Consider the following 25,781-nt stretch of genomic DNA (forward strand, 5'->3'; position numbering starts at 1 on the left):
GAGGGGGTGAGGGAGCGGAGTGCAGTTGGGGGGGAATGAGGGAGAGTGTGCAGGTGGGAGGGGGTGAGGGAGCGGAGTGCAGGTTGGAGGGGGGCTGAGGGAGCGGAGTGCAGGTGGGGGGGGTGAGGGAGCGGAGTGCAGGTGGGGGGGGGTGAGGGAGCGGAGTGCAGGTGGGGGGGGGTGAGGGAGAGTGTGCAGGTGGGAGGGGGGTGAGGGAGCGGAGTGCAGGTTGGAGGGGGGCTGAGGGAGCGGAGTGCAGGTGGGGGGGGGTGAGGGAGCGGAGTGCAGGTGGGGGGGGTGAGGGAGAGTGTGCAGGTGGGAGGGGTGTGAGGGAGAGTGTGCAGTTGGAAGGGGGGTGAGGTAGGGTGGTCAGCTGGGAGGGGGGGTGAGTGAGAGTGTGCAGGTGGGAGGGGGCGTGAGGGAGAGTGTGCAGGTGGAAGGGGGGTGAGGGAGCGGAGTGCAGGTGGGAGGGGAGCGAGGGAGCGGAGTGCAGGTGGGAGGGGGTGAAGGAGTGTGTGCAGGTGGGAGGGGGGGTGAGGGAGCGGAGTGCAGGTGGGAGGGGGGGTGCAGGAGAGTGTGCAGGTGGGAGGGGGGTTGAGGGAGCAGACTGCAGGTGGGAGGGGGGTGTGGGATAGTGTGCAGGTGAGAGGGGGGTGAGGGAGCGGAGTGCAGGTGGGAGGCGGGGTAAGGGAGAGTGTGCAGGTGGGAGGGGGTGAGGTAGAGTGTGAAGGTGGGAGGAGGGGTGAGGGAGAGTGCAGGTGGGAGGGGGTGAGGGAGCGGAGTGCAGGTGGGAGGGGGGTGAGGGAGAGTGGGCAGGTGGGAGTGGGGTGAGGGAGAGTGTGCAGGTGGGAGGGGGGGTGAGGGAGCGGAGTGCAGGTGGGAGGCGGGGTAAGGGAGAGTGTGCAGGTGGGAGGGGGTGAGGTAGAGTGTGAAGGTGGGAGGAGGGGTGAGGGAGAGTGCAGGTGGGAGGGGGTGAGGGAGCGGAGTGCAGGTGGGAGGGGGGTGAGGGAGAGTGGGCAGGTGGGAGTGGGGTGAGGGAGAGTGTGCAGGTGGGAGGGGGGGTGAGGGAGCGGAGTGCAGGTGGGAGGGGGGGTGAGGGAGAGTGTGCAGGTGGAGGGGGGGGGGCGGGAGAGTGTGCAGGTGGGAAGGGGGTGAGGGAGCGGAGTGCAGGTGGGAGGGGGGGTGAGGGAGAGTCTGCAGGTGGGAGGGGGGTGAGGGAGAGTCTGCAGGTGGGAGGGGGGTGATGGAGCGGAGTGCAGGTGGGGGTGAGGGAGTGAGTGCAGGTGGGAGGGGGGCGAGGGAGTGGAGTGCAGGTTGGAGGGGGGCTGAGGGACAGTGTGCAGGTGGGAGGGGTGTGAGGGAGAGTGTGCAGGTGGGAGGGGGGTGAGGTAGGGTGTGCAGGTGGGAGGGGGGGTGAGGGAGAGTGTGCAGGTGGGAGGGGGGGTGAGGGAGAGTGTGCAGGTGGGAGGGGGGTGAGGGAGCGGAGTGCAGGTGGGAGGGGTGTGAGGGAGCGGAGTGCAGGTGGGAGGGGGGTGAGGGAGCGGAGTGCGGGTGGGTGGCGGGGTAAGGGAGAGTGTGCAGGTGGGGGGTGGGGTGAGGGAGAGTGCAGGTGGGAGGCGGGGTAAGGGAGAGTGTGCAGGTGGGAGGGGGGTGAGGGAGAGTGTGTAGGTGGGAGGGGGGTGAGGGAGCGGAGTGCAGGTGGGAGGTGGGGTAAGGGAGAGTGTGCAGGTGGGGGGTGGGGTGAGGGAGAGTGTGCAGGTGGGAGGGGGGTGAGGGAGAGTGTGGATGGTATCGTCCATGTCAGCCGCCCTGATATGGCAGGACGGTGATGACACGGCCGCAGGCTGTCGTGTGGCTGATGGGCACAGGCGACTGGCACACTGGTGAGGAGTATGGTGTGAACTGACCGTTGGGTGCAGACAGTGACCAGGTGTTAGGCTGGCTGCGTGTCTGCAGCGCGACCAGGCCACCGGGACACACAGGGATCCCAGGCAACCCGGCGGGCGAGGTGTGGAAGAACCTTGGTATAACATGTCGTTTCTCTGCCCCCCACCACCCTCCTGCAGGTCACCATGTATGCCAACCAGACAGCGATGTTTACTGCCGTGGTTGTAGCCGCAGCTCTGGAGTTTGCCATCCGGCAGCGTAGAGTCAGACGGCCCACAGTGGCTGCAGATGCAGCGGTTGCCGGTGCAGCAGAGGGGATGGCCGCGGAGTGGCCCGTTGTCGCCGCGCAGGCCACAGACACTCAGGACCCGAATGTACAGGGGGAACATTGACCCCCCGACGGTGTGGAATGCAGAGGAAGTGCTTGGGGGGGGGGGGGGGGAGCAGGAGGAGGAGCAGGTGGAGCAGGAGGATCCACTGATGGTGGTGCCAGGGCGCCACAGGCGTCCAGCAAGGCCGTGGTGTACCGTGACAGAATGTCGTTCGAGGCCCTAACGGACATCACATGCAGGAGGAGACTACATTTCAGCAAGGAGACAGTCACACATATATGCCACCTCGTGGCGCACCTCGCACCACGTGGAATAGGAGGAGGACACGCGATACCAGTCTCCGTCAAGGTGATGGTGGCCCTCAACCTTTATGCGACCGGTTCTTCCAGGCGCCGAGTGGGGACCTATCCGGTATATCACAGGCATCGGTCCACAGGTGCATCAGGGCTGTGACCGACGCCTTGTACGCCATCGCGGACAGATACATAAAATTCCCCGAGGACCGAGCACAGCAGGAAGCACGGGCACGTGGATTCGCCAAGGTGGCCGGGATACCGATGGCCCAGGGTGTCATCGATGGTGGGCACGTCCCCATGCGCCCGCCTGCAGACAACAGGGAAGTGTTCATGAACAGGAAGGGCGCATACTCCATGAACATTCAGGTGGTGTGCGACCCCCACATGAACATCATGCACGTGTGTGCAAAATACCCCGGCAGTGTGCATGACGCCTACATTCTGGCACAGTCATTCATCCCCGCAATGTTCGATGGATGCCCCCCCCAGGCTGAGTGGCTGGTTGCTGGGCGACAAGGGCTATCCGTTGAGGTCATGGCTGATGACGCCAATACGGAGGTCTCAGACCAACGCGGAGAGCCTATACAACGAGGCACATGCAGCAACCAGGGGTGTGGTGGAGCGGTGCTTCGGGCTGCTGAAGATGCGCTTTAGATGCCTGGACCGATCCGGAGGGGCCCTGCAGTACCGGCCTGACAGGGTCGGTCGCATGGCTGTGGCCTGCTATGCGATGCACAACATAGCCATGCAGAGGGGAGATGCCCTGGTGGAGGAGTCAGAGGGAGGACCCGACGGCACCGGAGCCAACACAAACGAGTGGGATTGGGAAGAGGATGCGGAGGAGGAGGATGATGGCGTGCATCAGGGTGGGGGGGAGGGGCGCAGGACACAGACACTGCCCGGGTGCTGGTTACGTCCAGGAGGCTGCACGACGTCACCGCCGCGGACAGCGGGGACGCGACGCATTGGTGGCCGCACGGTTCACGCACTGTGGGGTTGGGATTCGCTGAACACTGCCACTTGGACCGTCAGTCCTGCACACGGGCACCCACCGTTTCACCCATTGCCTCCACCACGGACGCCACCCGTGCGGTGTCGGCCTGGGTGGCTGCGATGAGCGGCACCACTCCCTGCTCCTGGACGCGGATAGACTCCTCCAGCTGCGTGTGCAGGTCCTGGAAGATGGCCCTCATCCCGTTATTCAGTCCCTCGGTGTCCTCATGCATCGTTTGTCCGGGTGGGTCAAGTACATCCAGGAACCCGGGAACCGTCTGGGTGGCAGGTGTTTGCTGGGCCTGGGCTGCCCTCCGACCGTCCACCCCCTCGGCTGCTCCAAACTCCACCTGCTGTACCGGCTCGGCTGTGGGGTGCGCACCAGACCGTGACCCGGGAGCCTCATCACTTATATGCCCAACCGAGGTGAGTGACTCTGTGATGGTGTATGGTGTGGGAGACAGCAGTGCCGCAAGCTCGAGGTCATCGTCCGTTAGGAAGTCTTGTCTGTTCTCCTCCCACTCATGGCCCCGCGCAAGCTGCATGCGGGCCATGTCGTGTTGACATCCAGGTGAATCCACGGAGTGTGTGGCCGTGATGTGCGCTTCTTCATGAATGTCCACCCTGTGCCCCTCAGTATTGTCTCTCTCTGTGGTGTGAGCGTCCTGGTCATGCGTCCCATACTGAGAGGATGGTGCTCCTGGCCGACCGACTGCCACCCTCTGGTGTGCGTCCCTGGGTCTGCTTGACATTGGCGATGTTCCGCTGTCTCTTGGTCGAGACGTCCCTGGACATTCGGCGGCTGGCCCTGGGGAACATAAAGGTTCGGGGTTCGTTAGACACGGTGGCCCGGGTGTATGGTGGTGGTGGGTGCACAGTGTGAGGGGGGAGGGGAGCGAGGGTGCAGTGGCATGAGTGTGAGGGGGGAGGGGAGCGAGGCTGCAGTGGGCGAAATGTGAGGGGGGCGATGACGGGTTGCGGTGGGGGGTGAGGACATGCAGGGTTTTCTCACTTGCTTCTGTGCCTCTGACCTGGCATGTCGCGACCTCCCGGGTGGCGGATCCCCCAGCGAGGTCCAGGGCCCCCTGCTCGTGGACATGCAGCACAGGGGAACCCCCTCCGGTTCTCATACGCTCACGCTGGTTGTGAGCTGTCTTGTCCCGGAGGGGGGGTTGGATAAAGCATCACAATTAGGCGGGTATCATCAGGGCGTGCAGATATAAACTACATTTATGCTGGTTCAGGAGACAGCATGCCATGGCATCGCTCCAGTGGGGGTCCCGGGGCTCATGTGGGTCGGGTAAATCGTTGTGCACCCTGACCCCCCCAACCCCCCCTGATGCCCCAACCCCCCCTGAACCCCCACCACCCCCCCTGATGCCCCCACCACCCCCCGATGCCCCAACCCCCCCTGATCCTCCCAACCCCCCCTGACACCCCCACCACCCCACCTGATGCCCTGACCCCCCCAGCACCCCCCCTGATGCCCCAACCCCCCCCCCGACCCTCCAACCCCCCCTGACGCCCCCCCCACCCCACCTCCCCCCCTCGTGCCGGGGGGGCCTGGGGGCACCCTCATGGCACTTACCCTGGCAGCCCGAGTGAGGTCATGCAGCTTTCGACACTGCTCCCCGGTCCGGGGGTCTGCCCCACAGCACTGACAGTGATGCCAACCGCGCCTCACCGCGCTGGATGGCTGGCGATGCCCACGTCTTGGGCAGAGGGTGTCCCTTCTGTGCACCACCTCATCCAGCAGGGTGTCCAGGTCCGTGTCCCTGAACCTCGGTGCGGCTCGTCGGGGCTCAGCCATCTCTTCCTCTTTCTTCTACTCCGGGTCCTTCTGTGCGCAGATCGCGCCATTTATGACGCAGCACCGCGTCATTCGGGCGTCGCGCGGTCACAACACAGCTTTCGTGACATGCCCCCCCCCCCACCCCGAGTTTCTCGCGACCCCGATCCTAGCGCATTTTCGGGCCCTGAATCGGTCGAGATCGGGGCCATTTCACGCCATCGTGAACCTTGACGGCGTTCACGACGGCGTGGGCACTTCGTCGCGGGAGCGGAGAATCCCGCCCAACGTTTGAAGAGAATATATGCTCTGTAAAATAGCTAAAATTACAGCTGCTGTAAATTCTTGTAGATTCACGTTTTGTTTTTGTCTTGTGTAATGTAGGATATGAAATGTCAAAACTCCAATAAAACAATTAAAAAATAAAAAGGTTCTCCCTTCGGAGCTCGGAGGAGGGGTTCTGGGGCGAGATTGGGCTGTTCATGTCCCCATTTGAGGACCTGCTCATTGCCAGCGGGTAGGGAAGGGGGGGGGGGGGTTAAGCAGAGAAAAAGGGGAGAAAATGTCAAATTATGAGGTTTGTTATGTTTTTGATTTACTCTGTGTTTATATTTATGTACGCCCTAGCTTGAATAAAAATATTTTTTTTAAAGTAAAGGCAGTCTAAATATCGTCACTGGACCAGGAAAAGATGCTTCCCAGACTTGATTATCAGCCATGTATTGTGTGGTAACAAAAATCTGGGTTTGATTGATAGATTTATTTAATTTGGATGTTGCTTAGGGAAAGGGGAAGTCTTAAGGAGTTCAGGGATCATACATACAGTTTGGAACAAGGGGTATGTTCTACTTAAACTGTGTGTGTGTTTAGTGACTCATATTTAATAGTCTTAGTGTATTGATGTCCTATTCATGTGTATTTGTCTTTGCTTTAATTTAATAAACTGGCTTTAATAATTGTTACATGACAACTGGCTGGTTATTATCACGGGGATTTCATGTGACTCTGCACACCATTCCAAAAATAAAACCATGCATCCCCAGGAGCCAGTGTTCGGGGTACCCTCACAGATCCCATCAGTGTGGTTCATGACAGCATAATGAGTAGTTTTTTAAAAACCTAACCCAAGTTCTGTATATTATTCATTGTTACAAAGACAAGAATGATGGCAAAACAGTTAGCCTTTCAGTATTTGAAAAGAGACAAGTTAGGACTTAATGGGCTGGATTCTTCCGCCCTGCCCACCACAAGATTGCCACGGGCGGGAGTGGACCATGTAAAGGTCCAATGACCTCAGGCGGGAATTTCCGGTCGCTGGTCAGGTGCAGCCGGAGAATCCCGCCCAATGCTTCAGATATAACTTATTTCTCAGAACTGAATTATCCAGTCTTCTTTTTGTAAATGCAGTTACTGGCATTTTCTCTGTTTTGCTTAGAATTTCTATCTGCACAGAACAATGCACACAACCTAAAATATACAGTGATGTAATAGAAGCCTTGCACAATTGAGGTTAGATTAAATGTGCTCTGCATGGAAATGTGTCACTTCTACCAAAAGCTCAAACCATCAGTTATTTGAAGATACTGATTTGCTGAAATACAGGCTGTCAGAGTCAACTAAAAAGCAAACAAATTAAAGACCAATTTCAATCAATTACAACCAGCGAATTCATTCTTTAAAAGCAATTACAATGCCTATTTTTATTACTGACCCAAATAACATTCATAAATCAACCAAAGATATCTGAACCCGTGGAACAATTTGTCTTTGATGTTCCACAGTCCTATTTATCTTTAAAAACATTATTATTTTTGCAGAGACTGTTTTGGAGCTCACTTTTCCTGCAACTTCTTTTCTACAAACCAGCCTTTCATATTGATCTCTTTGCCTTGTACGTTGAGATAGACTTTCCTACCTTTTCTGCTCAGAATTTTCTCCATTGTCACATCTTTGAAAGAACACACACAATTCATGTAATTCTTGTCACCTTCTGGTCGCATGTGCGGGGGAATGAAAATGAGGAATTAATTTGAGGTTTGGCTCTCTGGTAAGTTCATGTGCCCCAATATTTACAAAGAGGGCGGGTGCATGAAAAATCCCAAAGCAGACAAAGAACCGGGTAAGGTTTAGCCATAGAGATCCTGCCAAATATAATGGCAGGAACTCAGTATCATTCACTTCTTTGGTTTGCTGCCTGACAGTCGGTCAAATTGACAGGCTGGCTGGCAACTGAGATGGAATAGCAATGACAGGAGAGCGCAGAGTAGAACCCCCATGGATGCTCCAGGGAGGGGTTGAATGTCAGCCCTAGGGGAGGGTGGAGAGACTACCTGGACGGCAAAAGGCCTTCGCAGCAGAAGGAGCAAATTGGGGCTTCAGGGAGAGAAAGGCAGTGATTGGTGAGGCTGAAGGTTTCCTTGAGAATCCAAGGAGAGCATTCCTGGCCCACAAGACGTGCTGGAAACGTCATTTATATTTTGGAGCTAGTAGCTCACACCCTTTCACTGCTGAGTTCCATGGAGGACCCATACAGCAAGAGCACATTTTAAATTAAGCTCCCAATTGCATTGTGTGTAATCAGGCTGCCCTATTTAAATATTGCAATGAATGATCTGTCTCCTCTCCACAGAACATTTGCAAGTTTCACTATTTGCAACTACTAAGAAGCGGTTTTGGGCATACTTCTGCCATATTTAAATCTCTCTCATCTGTTGTGTGGAGTCCTTATCAAGGCTTTGAAATTATCAGCAGTGATGGGGCTGGGCAGGCAAGGAATTGATAGCATCAGATTAATTAATGCAAATTGCACAGTGATGCAGCTTTGCTTTGTGATCCTCTAAGGCTATTTCTAAACATTACTTTTTGTGCTTTGTGTTTGATCTCAATATTTGTTGTTTCACTCCTTTTTCTGGCCAGTTTATTTGGAAGAAGGTGAAATTCCCCTGATTATTCTATGCCTGGTACTTTCCTACATATTTCTTTCTGTAATTAACTTTGCTGTATTTGACAGACTATAGTATACTTCTGTTAGGAGGTACACCCCATGCCTTTTAATGAAATCTATATGGAATTATTCTGATGGTCATTATTTTATGTTGGAACCAAGGGACACAGTCTCCGAATAAGGGGCAGACCCTTTAGGATTGGGATGAGGAAGAATTTCCTTTACTCAGAGGGATGTAAATCTTTGGAACTCTCTACCCAGAGGCCTGTGGTGGCTTAGTCATTGAATTTGTTCCAAGATCAAAATTTTGTTTCTTTTGAAAAATTTTATTCGAATTTTGAAGTTTACAAAAGGTGATTATTGTGTATTTACATAGATAAAGTTCCTTCCCCCCCTTTCCCTCTCCCCCCTGTTGATTAGCCCCTCCCTCCATCCCCCCCCCCACCCCTTTTTAGGTGCTGCCTTGGCTCCTAGGTCTATTTTGTCTTATCTGCTCGTGCCCGACCCTAGGCCCTGTTAATGGCTGTTAGTCTGCTGGTTGGTATGGACCTTTCCGGCCGGGGGATACCCGTCCCTGTACCGGGTGGTTTGGCCTTGGCCCCCATTTTGACTTGGGGCCCATCCTCCCTGCCACAGGGCCCCATCTTTGTGTCCTTGTTCTTGGCCCCCTGTTATTTATTCCAGCTGTTCCCTCCCCCCCCCCCCCCCACCTCCCCGCTCCCTACATCACCCCTCCTTTCCTCCCTCTTCTTGTTCTTTGGTGTCTTGTTGGCCCCAGAGATCCATCCCCTCTCCCCCTCCCCTCGTTCTTCTTGCTGTTGACTTCAGACAAGTCCTGGAACAAGTTGGTGAATGACTTCCATGTCTTGTGGATGCCCTCCTTCGACCGTTGGATGATGAATTTGATTTTCTCTAGGTGGAGAAGTTCCGACAGGCTAGCCAGTCTGCAGCTTTGGGTGGTGCTGTCGATCGGCAGCTGAGCAGGATTTTTCGGTGGGCGATTAGGAAGGCAAGGGCGTCATTCCCCTTCCCCATAAATAGTTTTGGCTGCTTTGATACCGCGAAGACTGCCACTCTCGGGCATGGCTCCACCCTCATCCCCACAACCTTGGACATTGCTTCAAAGAAGGCTGTCCAGAACGCGACAAGTCTGGGGCAGGCCCTAAACATGTGGGCGTGGTTGGTCGGACATCTCTGCCACCTTTCACTTTGTCGTCCTCCTCTGGGAAGAACCAGCTCATTTAGTTCTGGTTAGGTGAGCCCTGTGCACCACTTTTAATTGTATGGGGCGTAGCTTTGCGCAAGTGGAGTTGGCTCTGTCCTGTGCTTCGCTCCAGAGTCCTCACACTATTTCAATACCTCATTTTTCCTCCCATTTGTCCCTTGCCCGTCCAGTGGGGAGCATGCCCTTTCTAGTACATACAGTTCCACCCTCCCAGATTGCACATGTCCAGTAGTTCCTCGAACATTGTATGTTTCAGGGTTCTTGGGTATGATGTCGTCTCCTTGTGGAGGAAGTTCTTTATCTGTATGTGTCGCACTTCGTTCCCGTTAGGGAATTACAGTTTTTCTGTCAGTTCCTCTAAAGTCGCTAGCCTGCCCTCCATATAGAAGTACCTAACAGCCAGGGTCCCCTCCGTCCTGTCTCCACCTCTTAAAGGTTGCGTCTAACATGGCTGGCGCGAACCTGTGGTTGCCACAGATTAGGGCCATAGTGGACATTTTGGTTTGGCCGAAGTGCTGTTTCGTTTGATTTTAGGTTTGGAGTGTGGCTACCACTATTGGGCTTGTTGAGTGCTTAGCTGGCGGGGATGGGAGTGCTGTTGTGGCAAGGACTTAGAGGGCCATCCCTGTCCAGGAGCTCTCCTCCATCCTCACCCATTCCCTTTCTGGTTCTTTCACCCATCCCCTCATCTTTCTGCTGCAGCTGTCCTGTGGTAGTATTGTAGGTTTGAGAGGACCAGGCCCCCCACATGTTTCTTTTTCATTGTAGGACCGTTTCGGGGATCCTTCGGTTCTCCGCCCCCACCACCCGCCCCCCACACACAAACGGCATAATCATTTTGTCGACTGAGTTAAAAAAGACCTTGGGGGTGTAGATCGGTACAGATCTGAACAGGAAGAGGACCCTGGGCAGCACATTCATCTTGATCATCTGCACCCTCCCCGCTCAGGAGAGTGGGAGTGTGTTCCATCTCTTCATGTCATTTTAACTTTCTCCTGCAGACTGGCCAGTTTCCACTTGTGGATCTGTGTCCAATCATGGGCAATCTGGATCTCCAGATAGCAGAATTTGCATTGGGCTTGCTTGAATGGTAACCATCCCAGCCTTTGCCCCTCCCCCTTTTGTGTCCACCGGGATTACTTCACTCTTGCTCTACCTCTCTCAGGAGCTTCATGATCCCTTCCATGCTGCTTTAGAGCATGGAACATAGAACATACAGTGCAGAACGAGGCTATTCGACCCATCTAGTCTGCACCGACCCACTTAAGCCCTCACTTCCACCCTATCCCCGTAACCCAATAGCCCCTCCTAACCTTTTGTGGTCACTAAGGGCAATTTATCATGGCCAATCCACCTAACCCGCATATCATTAGACTGTGGGAGGAAACCGGAGCACCCGGAGGAAACCCACACAGACACGGGGAGAACGTGCAGACTCCGCACAGACAGTGACCTAGCAGGGAATCGAACCTGGGACCTTGGCGCTGTGAAGCCACAGTGCTAATCACTTGTGCTACCGTGCTCCCAAGGGGGCAAGATGTAGAGAAGCAGGTCATCCACAGAGTGAGACTCTGTGCTCTCTGTCTCCTCTTCGGATCCCTTCCAATTTTTCGCCGTTCTGAGGGTTATCGGCTCGATTGCCAGGGCGAATGGAAGCAGGGACAGCGGACATCCCTGCCTTGTGCCCCTGTGCAGCTGGAAGTATTCAGAGTTGGTGGTGCTGGTCCGTATGCTTGCTTTTGGGGTGTTGTACAGGAGTTTCACCCATGAGGTATAACCTGTCCCCAGCCCTAACCGCTCTAGTACCTCAGTGAGGTACATAGAACATAGAACGATACAGCGCAGTACAGGCCCTTCGGCCCACGATGTTGCACCGAAACAAAAGCCATCTAACCTACACTATGCCATTATCATCCATATGTTTATCCAATAAACTTTTAAATGCCCTCAATGTTGGCGAGTTCACTACTGTAGCAGGTAGGGCATTCCACGGCCTCACTACTCTTTGCAATTCCACTCGACTCTGTTGAAGGCCTTTTCTGTGTCCAAGGAGATGATTACCTCAGGGGTCATTATCACGTTTAGCAGTCGCCTGATGTGCGCTGTTAGCTGTCTATGCTTAACAAAGCCCTTCTGGTCTTCTGAGACCACCTCTGGTACGCAGTTCTCCAGTCGCCTGGCCAGGATTTTTGCGAGAATTTTCGCATCCACATTGAGCAGTGAAATGGGTTTGTAGGATCCGCATTCAGTTGGGTGTTTGTCTTTCTTGGGTATCAGCGATATAGTGGCCTATGTCAGCATTGGAGGCAAGGTACCCCTCGCTAGCGAGTCTGCGAACAACTCCCGCAAGGGCAGGGCTAGTGCTGCCGTCAAATCTTTGTAGAAGTCCTGTCCAACTGGTCCTGATGCCTTCTTGGCCTGCATGGAGCTGATGCTCTCCATGACCTCTCCCAGTTCTAGTGGTGCTTCCAGCCCCTTCTTCCTCTCATCCCCCACGACTGGTATGTCCTGTCCATCGAGGAGCTGGTTCATCCTCGAGTTGCCATCGGGGGGAAGGGGAGAGGGTTTTCAGAGGTGTACAGCCCTTGCTAGAGGACCTTGAACACGTTTTGACCTTTTCCGGTTCGGCTTTGTCTCTGTGTTCGTAGAAGGTCCCCCATGTCGGGTGAAGTTGGTGCGCTGCTTTCCTAGTGGAAAGCAGGTTAAAGTCCATTTGTAGCTTTTCCTCTCCGCCAGAAGCTCTATGGTCGTGCCCATGGAGTATCGTCTGTCAACCTCCAACATGGAGTCGATCTGCTGTTGCCAAGCCACTCCCTCTTCCTTGCCCCTGCGTGCCTTGTAGGTGATAATTTCTCCTCTGATCACAGTATTCAGCGCTTCCCAGAGCTTGCAGGGTGAGAACTCCCCGTTCCGGTTGTTTGTTGTACACTCATCTATGGCCTGTGATATGTTCTGGCAGAAGGCCTTGTCAGCCAGGAGGGCCATGTCCAACCTCCATGGGGGGCGTTAGGCAGCCTGTCTCCAATGTCATATCCATATAATGTGAAGCATGGTCGGAGATTACAATCACAGAGTGTTCCGCTCTTACTATCCCTGGAAACACCAATTTTCCCACTACAAAGATGTTGATATGGCTATAGACCCTGGGCTGGATTCTCCGAATCAGCTCAGTGGGCTAGACAGCTGGTTTGTGATGCAGAACAAGGCCAGCAGCGGGGTTCAATTCCCGTACCAGTTACCCGAACAGGCGCCGGAATGTGGCGACGAGGGGCTTTTCACAGTAACTTCATACTTATGACAATAAAAGGTTATTATTATTACGTCTCCACGCTGGTGTGGGAACTGTGGCGTTTTACACCAGAAGAAATGGCGTAAAACAGCCATCGATTTCCCCATTTTGCTGGGGGCTAGCATGCTGCCAGCATAGATCACCCGGCTCTAGCTGCCGATACGGCCCGGAGAATTGCATGGTCCATGCATGCGCACGGCGGCAGCCTGCAGCAGCCGAGCTGTGCTACATGGCGGAGGCTACTCGCGGACCCGGCCTGCAAAATAGTGCCCCCCCCTCTGGCTGACTTGCCCACCCCGGAACATCCCCCACAGTGCACCCAGCCCCTAATAAAGTCCCCCCCGCCCACGGGTCGGCACTCCAGTGACTGTGGCGGCGCGGGACTGAGTCCGAGGCCGCCACGCCGAGTTCCCGACGGATGAGACCACACGCGACCGACGCCGTTGGGAAGTCGGCTGGTTGGCGGCGGAGCATCGGGGGGGGCGGGCCTCACACAATGGCCTGAGGCCGTCAATACGTGGCACCGCCCCCAATTTTGCCGGGAACTGTGATTCTCTGGCTGATCGCTGAATAATTTCAGTGTCGGCGACCGGAGAATCCAGCCCCCGGTGTTCATGTGAAAATAATTAGAAATCCTTCTCACCCGGATGCATGAACCTCAATGGGTCCACTGCCCCAATCTGCTCCATTAATGTCCCTAGTTCTCTTCCGTTGCTTTCCGTTTTCCCCGTTTTGGGGTTTGACCTGTCCGTCAGTGGGTCCTGCACGCAGTTAAAATCCCCCCTCCATGATTAGTTGGTGGGTATCTATGTCGGGGATTTCCGCCATGGTCATCGTTACAAATTCAGTGTCGTCACAGTTGGGCATATTCACTTTATCAGGACCACCGGTGCCTCGTCCAGGACACCGCTGACCATGACGTACTGTCCCCCTGGGTCGGTATCTGTCTTTGTCACATTGAATACCATCCTCTTACTGAGCAATATGGCTACTCCTCTCGTTCCGTAACATGAATGTTACATCTACCCACCCAGCCGTTTCTTACCCGCAGTCGGTCCTTCTCCCTCAGGTGCATTTCTTGGAGAAAGACTATTGGCTTTCATACTTTTCAGGTGGGCAATGACTCGGCATCTTTTCACTGGGCTGTTAAGTCCCCTGACGTTCCAGGTGACTATTTTGATGGGAGTTGAGGAGGCGAGTCCAGCCCTCTCCATTCTTAATGCCCTGAAGTAGCTTAGCAAGTCAAACAACTGTCATTGGCAACTGGAGACGAGCTGTAAGTGTGGCCTCCCATAGTGTCATTCACATCCTGTGAATAAATAAATGCTTTAAAAAAAAAAAAAAAAATTATAATGGAGAAAGATTATGTGAAATTTTGACAAAAACATGACATGAATTGGTGTAACATTTTGTAGACATTGAGTATATTTTCAATGTATTATGCGTTCGCGGTGTTACAACATGGAAAATATTAGAATGCTACTGAAGAGTGCTAACCTGGAACAATCCCATGTTAGAAGAAATTGATTGCAATAAATCATGTTGCTTCAGGTTAATCGATAACTATGGCTGGAGAGTGTAACTGCAATGTAACAACATCAAAATAGCAACTGAATTTTGTTCACATGTCCAACGCCCCCACATTCCCCAAACACTGCTTCGCCATTCCCTTGTTCTGTTACATGATAGATTGATTGATATCTTATTAAACAGTTTATGTATGTGTACTCTGATCTAATTATCCACCACCTTCGAACTATGCTTCACATAAAGACTGCATTTACTCTTGACTGGCTTTTGTGGAATGCCACAAGAGGTTAACTAGTTTGTGTGTCTTTTTCTTTTGTGCCCCTCCAGAAGAAAATCAAAAACTTTAACTACTGCTGCCTAATTAATACCTTCTATGATTCAAAATACCGTCATATCCTTTCTCTGCTCATACTGAATGCCAGCAGTTTTGTAGATCTGTTACATTTACACTAATCTTTTTTACTTTTGAATTAATGGGGGGAAGTTGAGAGATTGGGGGAGTAACATTTCAGAAATTGAGGGAGTAACATTTCAGAATCATAGAATCCCTATAGCGCAGAAGGAGGCCATTCGACCCATCGAGTCTGCCCTGGCCCTTCGAACAAGCACTGTACCTGTGTCTCCTGTCCACCCCACCCGATCTCAGTAACCCCATAACCGGCGCGGACCCGCGGCCGGCAGTGCAGGGCTGCGTATCGGAGCTGGTCAGGAGGCCCGTTGACGCCGGTTGTAGGTAATGTGCAGAAGTTGCGGTTTACGCTCCACTCCACAGCCTTGAACATCACACTTCAGTGCGGTGCAGTGGGGATGCTTCGCTGCTGGTGATGATGGTGGTGAAACACTCCGGTGTTTATGCCGGCGTCAACACTTAGCCGCCGTATTGCAGAATCCAGGCCTGGATCTGTAGTCATTGTTTTAATGTCAGAAAACCAGCATTCAACTTGTGTCCAGAAAGGGACCACAAAAATCGATAAGTGATCAGATCATCCATTTTAGAAATGGAAGAAATATTGGCCAGGACACCGAAAAAATACCAGGTCTTCTTCAAATAGTGCTATAGGATCTTTTACATCCATCTTCAATAACAATTGGGTCATCATTTAACATCTCTGAAAGACAACAGCACTGTCATGATATTCAAACACACACATCATGATGGACACACCAACAGACAAATCAGAGCACACAACACCACAACCAATCACACACAAGGACAGCAACCACATAAAAGCACGAGCACGACACCTAGTGAACAGTAGGTCTGGGGACAAAGAAACGGACAAGACCTGTTACAAGATCACAAACAGGGAATCCCCACGTGCAGAGTATCAAGACAAAACTGTACATAGAAAGTTTAAATAAAATAGCGTTGTACCATATACAACCGTGTTGGCTCATCTGTGTGTCAGAACGCCCAACACCACAATCACCAGCAGCAAAGCATCCCGACTGTACCGCACTGAAGTGTGATGCTCAAGGCTGTGGAGTGGAGCATAAATCGCTACTTTTGCACATTACCTTCAGCTGCAAAGAATTGATTTTCATACCTTGCCTTTGAATGGTGCTTAGAATGAATGGGATCAGCTGAAATCTGATCACGTGCCATATAAAATGAGTGCTGAGTTATTGATGTTGGTGTCTCGAGCCACTTTAGGGTAAAGCTTTCACACTGATGCCACAAAAAACATGAGCCATGAGTAATATTAACTGTAAGTATACTGCACTGTGCCACTATTTGCACTATATTTGGTTATTGCCTTTGCAAATACAAATTATAGGTCACCAAATAGAAATGGTGACCAGGGTAGAAGCATTAATGGTAAGGAATTTAAGAATTCATTGTTCAGGAGCTGTACCAATCAAATTGCCTTCAGATTTTAGTTCAAATTCACATTTTTGAATTTGCTGGGCTGATTTGTGTTACTGTGAATGTACAACTTCCTCTCCTCCCTGAAACGTACACGCACAAACATTTCTTCGCAGGATAAATAATTGTGTCGGAGAGGACAATCACTGGCTCTTCCTCCTGCTATGTTTCTACACAGAGTTCTTGAGTTTCCTCACATTAATCTTCAATTTCTGCCAATACTACTACCTCCAGCCTCTAACAAAAGTAAATGAGGTAAGAAAACTGGTTCAGTGTTTCCTCTTGATAATTTTATGGCGATGTTAAATTTCAAATATGTCTGTTTTGCCTCAGTAGCAGTTATTGAAATGCAATAAGTTGTATTGTTTGAACTGTTGTACAGGATGCCAGACCATGCAACAATTTCACTCTGGATGCTTTTATGAATAATTTATTTGATTTGTGGTTTCTATATTAACTAATTATTCGACATACCAAAATTGGTCAAGAGGGTGCATTGGCAACCAACTCTCAGGATACCTGGGACAAAACTCCCTGCGATTTTTCTCTCCCCTTAAAAAGGCATATCTTGCAGTTGCCTTGCTTTAGAAAATAGCCTTACAATAGATTTCAAGGATTTAATGGACAGAATGTCCCTATTAAAGAGAGACACAGTGGCGTGGTTGTATTGTCGCTGGATTAGTAATCCAGTGACCCAGGGCAAGATCTGGGGACTTGGGTTCAAATTCCACTATGGCGAATGGTGAAGATTGAATTCAGTAAAAATTCTGGAATTAACTGGGCAGCATGGTGACACAGTGGTTAGCATTGCTGCCTCACGGCACCGAGATCCCAGGTTCGATCCCTACTCTGGGTCACTGTCCGTGTGGAGTTTGCACATTCTCCCCGTGTTTGCGTGGGTTTCGCCCCCACAACCTAAAGCTGTGCAAGGTAGGTGGATTGGCCACGCTAAATTGCCCCTTAATTGGATAAAATGAATTGGGCACTCTGCATTTATATTTTTTTAAAATTCTGGAATTAAAAGTCGAATGATGACCATGAAACCATTGTCAATTGTTATAAAACCCATCTGGTGCATTAATGTCCTCCAGGGAAGAACATCTGCCATCCTAACCTGGTCTGGCCTATAAGTGACTCCAGATCTACAACATAGAACATAGAACAATACAGCGCAGTACAGGCCCTTCGGCCCACGATGTTGCACCGAAACAAAAGCCATCCAACCTACACTATGCCATTATCATCCATATGTTTATCCAATAAACTTTTAAATGCCCTCAATGTTGGCGAGTTCACCACTGTAGCAGGTAGGGCATTCCACGGCCTCACTACTCTTTGCGTAAAGAACCTACCTCTGACCTCTGTCCTATATCTATTACCCCTCAGTTTAAAGTTATGTCCCCTCGTGCCAGCCATATCCATCCGCGGGAGAAGGCTCTCACTGTCCACCCTATCCAACCCCCTGATCATTTTGTATGCCTCTATTAAGTCTCCTCTTAACCTTCTTCTCTCCAACGAAAACAACCTCAAGTCCATCAGCCTTTCCTCATAAGATTTTCCCTCCATACCAGGCAACATCCTGGTAAATCTCCTCTGCACCCGCTCCAAAGCCTCCACGTCCTTCCTATAATGCGGTGACCAGAACTGTACGCAATACTCCAAATGCGGCCGTACCAGAGTTCTGTACAGCTGCAACATGACCTCCCGACTCCGGAACTCAATCCCTCTACCAATAAAGGCCAACACTCCATAGGCCTTCTTCACAACCCTATCAACCTGGGTGGCAACTTTCAGGGATCTATGTACATGGACACCTAGATCCCTCTGCTCATCCACACTTTCAAGAACTTTACCATTAGCCAAATATTCCGCATTCCTGTTATTCCTTCCAAAGTGAATCACCTCACACTTCTCTACATTAAACTCCATTTGCCACCTCTCTGCCCAGCTCTGCAGCTTATCTATATCCCTCTGTAATCTGCTACATCCTTCCACACTATCGACAACACCACCGACTTTAGTATCGTCTGCAAATTTACTCACCCACCCTTCTGCGCCTTCCTCTAGGTCATTGATAAAAATGACAAACAGCAACGGCCCCAGAACAGATCCTTGTGGTACTCCACTTGTGACTGTACTCCATTCTGAACATTTCCCATCAACCACCACCCTCTGTCTTCTTTCAGCTAGCCAATTTCTGATCCACATCTCTAAATCACCCTCAATCCCCAGCCTCCGTATTTTTTGCAATAGCCTACCGTGGGGAACCTTATCAAACGCTTTGCTGAAATCCATATACACCACATCAACTGCTCTACCCTCGTCTACCTGTTCAGTCACCTTCTCAAAAAACTCAATAAGGTTTGTGAGGCATGACCTACCCTTCACAAAGCCATGCTGACTATCCCTGATCATATTATTCCTATCTAGATGATTATAAATCTTGTCTCTTATAATCCCCTCCAAGACTTTACCCACTACGGACGTGAGGCTCACCGGCCTATAGTTGCCGGGGTTGTCTCTGCTCCCCTTTTTGAACAAAGGGACCACATTTGCTGTCCTCCAGTCCTCTGGCACTGTTCCTGTAGCCAATGATGACATAAAAATCAAAGCCAAAGGTCCAGCAATCTCTTCCCTGGCCTCCCATAGAATCCTAGGATAAATCCCATCAGGTCCCGGGGACTTATCTATTTTCAGCCTGTCCAGAATTGCCAACACCTCTTCCCTATGTACCTCAATGCCATCTATTCTATTAGCCTGGGGCTCAGCATTCTCCTCCACAACATTATCTTTTTCCTGAGTGAATACTGACGAAAAATATTCATTTAGTATCTCGCCTATCTCTTCAGACTCCACACACAATTTCCCATCCCTGTCCTTGACTGGTCCTACTCTTTCCCTAGTCATTCGCTTATTCCTGACATACCTATAGAAAGCTTTTGGGTTTTCCTTGATCCTTCCTGCCAAATACTTCTCATGTCCCCTCCTTGCTCGTCTTAGCTCTCTCTTTAGATCCTTCCTCGCTACCTTGTAACTATCCATCGCCCCAAACGAAACTTCACACTTCATCTTCACATAGGCCTCCTTCTTCCTCTTAACAAGAGATTCCACTTCCTTGGTAAACCACGGTTCCCTCGCTCGACGCCTTCCTCCCTGTCTGACCGGTACATACTTATCAAGAACACGCAGTAGCTGATCCTTGAACAAGCCCCACTTATCCAGTGTGCCCAACACTTGCAGCCTACTTCTCCACCTTATCCCCCCCAAGTCACGTCTAATGGCATGATAATTGCCCTTCCCCCAGCTATAACTCTTGCCCTGCGGTGTATACTTATCCCTTTCCATCATTAACGTAAACGTCACCGAATTGTGGTCACTGTCCCCAAAGTGCTCTCCTACCTCCAAATCCAACACCTGGCCTGGTTCATTACCCAAAACCAAATCCAACGTGGCCTCGCCTCTTGTTGGCCTGTCAACATATTGTTTCAGGAAACCCTCCTGCACACACTGTACAAAAAACGACCCATCTATTGTACTCGAACTATATCTTTTCCAGTCAATATTTGGAAAGTTAAAATCTCCCATAATAACTACCCTGTTACTTTCGCTCATATCCAGAATCATCTTCGCCATCCTTTCCTCTACATCCCAAGAACTATTAGGAGGCCTATAAAAAAACTCCCAACAGGGTGACCTCTCCTTTCCTGTTTCTAACTTCAGCCCATACTACCTCGGCAGAAGAGTCCCCATCTAGCATCCTCTCCGCCACCGTAATACTGCTCTTGACTAGCAGCGCCACACCTCCCCCTCTTTTGCCTCCTTCTCTGAGCTTACTAAAACACCTAAACCCCGGAACCTGCAACATCCATTCCTGTCCCTGCTCTATCCATGTCTCCGAAATGGCCACAACATCGAAGTCCCAGGTACCAACCCACGCTGCCAGTTCCCCTACCTTGTTTCGTATACTCCTGGCATTGAAGTAGACACACTTCAAACCACCTACCTGAACACTGGCCCCCTCCTGCGACATCAAATCTGTGCTCCTGACCTCTATACTCTCATTCTCCCTTACCCTAAAACTACAATCCAGGTTCCCATGCCCCTGCTGCATTAGTTTAAACCCCCCCAAAGAGCACTAACAAATCTCCCCCCCAGGATATTTGTGCCCCTCAGGTTCAGATGTAGACCATCCTGTCTGTAGAGGTCCCACCTTCCCCAGAAAGAGCCCCAGTTATCCAAAAATCTGAATCCCTCCCGCCTGCACCATCCCTGTAGCCACGTGTTTAAATGCTCTCTCTCCTTATTCCTCATCTCACTATCACGTGGCACGGGCAACAACCCAGAGATAACAACTCTGTTTGTTAGATAACAACTCTGTTTGTTATTTAACAACAATGTGGTTAGCTCTCAAATACCCTCTGAAATGGAGGGCAGTTGGGGACGGTCAATAAATACTGGCCCGGTCAGCGATGTCCACAACCTGTTAATGAATTTTAAGAAAGATGCACTCCGTATGATTCAAAATTTCTTTTTACGATTTACAGAAAATATATACATCTTGTAAGGGTCCTTCCTGTTCCTTCTTGTTTAGTCCCTGTCTCGTTCCCTGTTTTCTTTTATTTCTGCCATTACATTTTTCATCCATGGATAATTTATGGGCAACCTGCCATTTCAATTCAAGTGGGAGAAAGCCTTGGCCTCTGCCTTCAATTCAAATGGAAATATCTAGAAGCTGTGCTGATTTAAATTGTGGATCGACACCACTGACAGAGATTGACTGGGACTCAGTTTGATTGATTTGGCTGGTGGTCAATAAATGAGACTAGAAGGCTGTGCTCTGCCCGATAACAGGTGTGATCGGATATTATCCCTCTGGAATGTTTTTCGGAGCCACAAGGTTCTATTTGATTTTCACTATTGATTCTGGCAGCAGAGGTAAAAGATTCTGAAAAATCCTCTCCAGAAAACTGCTGCCAAGCCTCTTTTTTAAAAAAATGCAGCCACCTCTCTCTTTCCAATGAGCCTGTGGATGTTGGATTCCTGAAAACAGGACTGGAAAGCAGGCCACGAACTGAGAGCAAAGTCTGATGAAACAGGGACTCTGTCTCACCAGGACAATTATGAGTACAGGCTGCAAAGCAAGGATTGCGATTCCCAAGCTTACTGTGGAGAAAGCCTGTGTGGACCCATCATCTGAAGCAATGCCTCTTTTCTCTTTCATTTACATGTTTCCCCCCTCTTTGTGTGTCTGTCTTATGTGTAAGTAGAGGGTGAGGGGAGTCAAGTTATAGTAGGAATTAGGTACTTATTAATATTTAACTAACTGTATCTGCTGCGTATTTCACCATTAATTTTGTTATGAATAAACTGTAATTGTGTTTCAACTTACAAACCTGGTGAGCGTAATTATTGGGCAGTCAAGGGCCAAATGTTTCACAAATTTCAATAAGAATTATTGGTTAATTCACTTGCATTGTGACTCCGTGGCACGAGGGACTAGAATTAACCTTGCCCTTGCTCAGGGTGTCGTAAAGATATATTGGGAATTGTTGGCTTTTTACCAAACAGTAATTGAAGCTTGTTTATCAAAATGTTTCTGAATAGCTGAAATAACAATTTTGGGATATAATTTCTACTTACTTTTGTTTTTAATTCAGCACCTGTGGTAGTGTGCACTTGGAATCCATAGAATCCATACTGTGTAGAAGGAGGCCATTTGGCCCATCAAGTCCGCACTCGCCCTTCAACATCGCTAGTTTTTTGCCCAGATTCTAGTGCAATCGCAGCAGAATCAACTGAACAAAAGGCCGGAAAATTTCTAACATGGTTGAGTGCTGCCCCACATCTTTTCTTACACTTGTGGTTCCCGCGATGTTTTCTGTTCGTTCATGATTGAATTTACCCAAATCCTGCCCAGGCAACAAAATCACCCTCAACCAGTTCCAAATTGGCCAATTGTCCTGCTTTAAAGCAGCCCTTAAAATTGTACTGATTTTGTTTAGACACACAGGCACTTGTAGGTATTTTTAAAAGGATTTTCAAATCAAAAAGTATTTCATTTCTTCAGAACCTCTTAAATTGTTCGAGATTTTAAAAAAATCTTTACCGACCGATTTATAGTAAGAACTCTGAGTAAAGAACTACTCTCTGAGTAAAGAACCTACCTCTGACATCTGTCTTCTATCTATCTCCCCTCAATTTAAAGGTATGTCCCCTCGTGCTAGACATCACCATCCGAGGAAAAAGGCTCTCACTGTCCACCCTATCCAATCCTCTGATCATCTTGTATGCCTCAATTAAGTCACCTCTTAACCTTCTCTCTAACGAAAACAGCCTCAAGTCCCTCAGCCTTTCCTAATAAGATCTTCCCTCCATACCAGGCAACATTCTGGTAAATCTCCTCTGCACCCTTTCCAATGCTTCCACATCCTTCCTATAATGTGGCGACCAGAATTGCACGCAGTACTCCAAATGCGGCTGCACCAGAGTGTTGTATAGCTGCAACATGACCTCATGGCTCCTATACTCAATACCTCTACCAATAAAAGCTAACACACCGTACGCCTTCTTAACAACCCTCTCAACCTGGGTGGCAACTTTCAGGGATCTATGTACATGGACACCGAGATCTCTCTGCTCATCCACACTGCCAAGAATCTTACCATTAGCCCAGTACTCTGTCTTCCTGTTATTCCTTCCAAAATGAATCACCTCACACTTTTCTGCATTAAACTCCATTTGCCACCTCTCAGCCCAGCGCTGCAGCTTATCTATGTCCCTCTGTAACTTGTAACATCCTTCCGCACTGTCCACAACACCACCGACTTTAGTGTCATCTGCAAATTTACTCACCCATCCTTCTACGCCCTCCTCCAGGTCATTTATAAAAATGACAAACAGCAGTGTCCCCAAAACAGATCCTTGTGGTACACCACTAGTAACTGGACTCCAGTCTGAACATTTCCCGTCAACCACCACCCTTTGTCTTCTTCCAGCTAGCCAACTTCTGATCCAAACTGCTAAATCACCCTGAATCCCATGCCTCCGTATTTTCTGCAGTAGCCTACCATGGGGAACCTTATCAAACGCTTTACTGAAATCCATATACACCACATCAACTGCTTTACCCTCATCCACCTGTTTGGTCACCTTCTCAAAGAACTCTAAGATTTGTGAGGCACGACCTACCCTTCACAAAACCGTGTTGACTATCTCTAATCAAATTATTCCTTTCCAGATACATCCTATCTCTTATAAACCTTTCCAAGATTTTTCAATAGAAGTAAGGCTCACTGGTCTATAGTTACCGGGGTTATCTCTACTCCCCTTCTTGAACAAGGGGACAACATTTGCTATCCTCCAGTCTTCTGGCACTATTTCTGTAGACAAAGATGACTTAAAGATCAAGGCCAAAGGCTCAGCAATCTCCTCCCTAACTTCCCAGAGAATCCTAGGATAAATCCCATCCGGCCCAGGTGACTTATCTATTTTCACACTTTCCAGAATTGCTAACACCTCCTCCTTATGAACCTCAAGCCCTTCTAGATTTTACGTCTGATTTCTCACACGTGAAGGACTAAAAATGCTTATAGTGATATTAATGCTTGCAGTGATAAGACCATTTTCAGCTTGATTAATAAAACTGCGTCAGATTAACACTCTTAATTACATCAATTTATTTTGGAAAGAAAATAAATTGTTCTATTAACTACCTGATAGTACTGGTACATTATGCTTTTGATTAGGCAAATTAATTATAGGAGAAAATCGAAGGGTGCCCTAATTAGTGCAATTTTAAATGTAAAGGGGAATCGCGGCCCCTTTTACTATTTTGTAGTTTTACTCCAGCAGTAATGCCATCATACCCTGCCATGTATGTTAGCTTGTATAATGTAATCCCAAATCTGGTAATTTAAAAAATAAAAGCTTAATTCTTGTTTACGTACATCTTTGGTTACAACATAAAATGACTTGTTCAGAAGTTGGCTGTAATAGCCACAGAAACAGAATTTAAGGACTTAATTTGCAGTATAATCAATGCAAGGGTAATTGTACAGTAATATTTGTTCTTCCCTGGTAAGCAATGATAGCACAGTTTTCGCTTGCAATTGAAATTCCGAAACAATATTCTGTGATTCGATTACCCAGCCTGAAATCTGCAGCTGTGCTTGAAAAAGAGTGTTAGTGTAGTGCCTTTTACAAATGTTTCCACTTTTTTGTGATTCATGTTATTCCATTGGTTTGTTTCTTTGGGGCATCGGCCCTGGAGCTTACAACAATTTTAATGCAGAATTCATTTTTGGACTTTGTTCTAAAGAGAGTGTAGAAGCTGCGGGAAAAGAAATGTTCAGAAAGGTGTATCATTGGAGAGATTTTCTTCAATATCTTCACGCATCTTTTTTTGAATAAATTTAACTACCCAATTCATTTTTTCCAATTAAGGGGCAATTTAGTGTGGCCAATTCACCTACCCTGCACATATTTGTGTTGTGGGGGTGAAACCCACGCAAACAAGGGGAGAATGTGCAAACTCCACACGGACAGTGATCCAGGGCCAGGATCGAATCTGGAACCTCAGCGCTGTGAGGCAGCAATGCTTTTTTTTTTCAATTAAGGGACAATTTAGCGAGTCCAATCCACCTACCTTGCACATCTTTGGGTTGTGGGGGTGAAACCCACGCAAACGCAGGGAGAATGTGCAAACTCCACATGAACAGTAACCCAGAGCCGGGATCGAACCTGGAACCTTGGCGCCGTGAGGCATCAGGGCAAACCCACTGCGCCACCGTGCTGCCTGAGGCAGCAATGTTAACCACTATGCCACCGTGCTGCCCTATCTTCACACATCTAATTTTATTCTCTCCACTTCAACTGGAAAGTTGAGTGCAGCTAGGAATTAACATAGACTGACTTGCGAATTGAAATGAATTCCAAATATGACTACAATTATATTTAAAATTAAACCGGGCTGTTGGACAATTTTTTCTTTGGTGGGGGAAACTGAAATTCCGGTGGTAGGAATGAAATAGGTTTCCTATTTCAAGGATGAGGGTTATTGATGTGTAACCTACATTTTCATATTAAGGAAATGCAGAATCATTTGATCCTTTAAATTGGTGCTGACCACTAAAGTTACATATCATCTTCCAAATTCATAATACACAGATTCTGGAAATCTGAACGAAAAATTGAAAATGCTGCAAATACCCAGCAGAAAAAGAACAATGCTAACATCAGATGAAAGGAGATCAAGCTATAGTGTAAAGGGATATACAGAGGGATAGCACCTCTCACAGACAGGCTTCCCACACTCTTCATAGTGGCTCATCCTAGAAATGTCCTCACCTTAAACCCAGCTCTCACCTATGGCCCCAAGTGCCACACTCGGGTGTGCGCCAAACCAGGTGAGGGTAGTCCTCAGCTCTCCTACCCATGACTTGTCTCCTTGGCATGCAAAAACTGATTCTGGCAGATTGACCAGGTGAGACCAATCTAAGATCTAGCTGTCTTGAAAGCAGATCAGCACCGTGTTATGGAACACGTAGAGCTTGACAAGACACAGACGGTGTCCTGGTCACCGCTGCATCCAGATCTATCGCCAGGCGTCGAGACTCATCTTGCTGCTGGAC

The 25,781-nt window shown here is 49.5% G+C and overlaps 1 protein-coding gene across 9 annotated transcripts in view; it reads left to right on the top strand.

Moving 5' to 3' along the window:
- The window catches only part of zdhhc21 (zDHHC palmitoyltransferase 21), a 248,694-nt gene that overhangs the window by 131,688 nt on the left and 91,225 nt on the right, over positions 1 to 25,781 (top strand). For all 9 annotated transcript variants that reach the window (XM_072517144.1, XM_072517146.1, XM_072517138.1 and 6 more), the window contains one exon: positions 16,269 to 16,407. In XM_072517144.1, coding sequence (XP_072373245.1) covers positions 16,269 to 16,407 — 139 coding nt within the window. The remainder of the gene's footprint in view (positions 1 to 16,268; positions 16,408 to 25,781) is intronic.

The sequence above is a fragment of the Scyliorhinus torazame genome, chromosome 9 (genome assembly GCF_047496885.1).
Source record: "Scyliorhinus torazame isolate Kashiwa2021f chromosome 9, sScyTor2.1, whole genome shotgun sequence".
Classification (NCBI taxonomy): domain Eukaryota; kingdom Metazoa; phylum Chordata; class Chondrichthyes; order Carcharhiniformes; family Scyliorhinidae; genus Scyliorhinus; species Scyliorhinus torazame.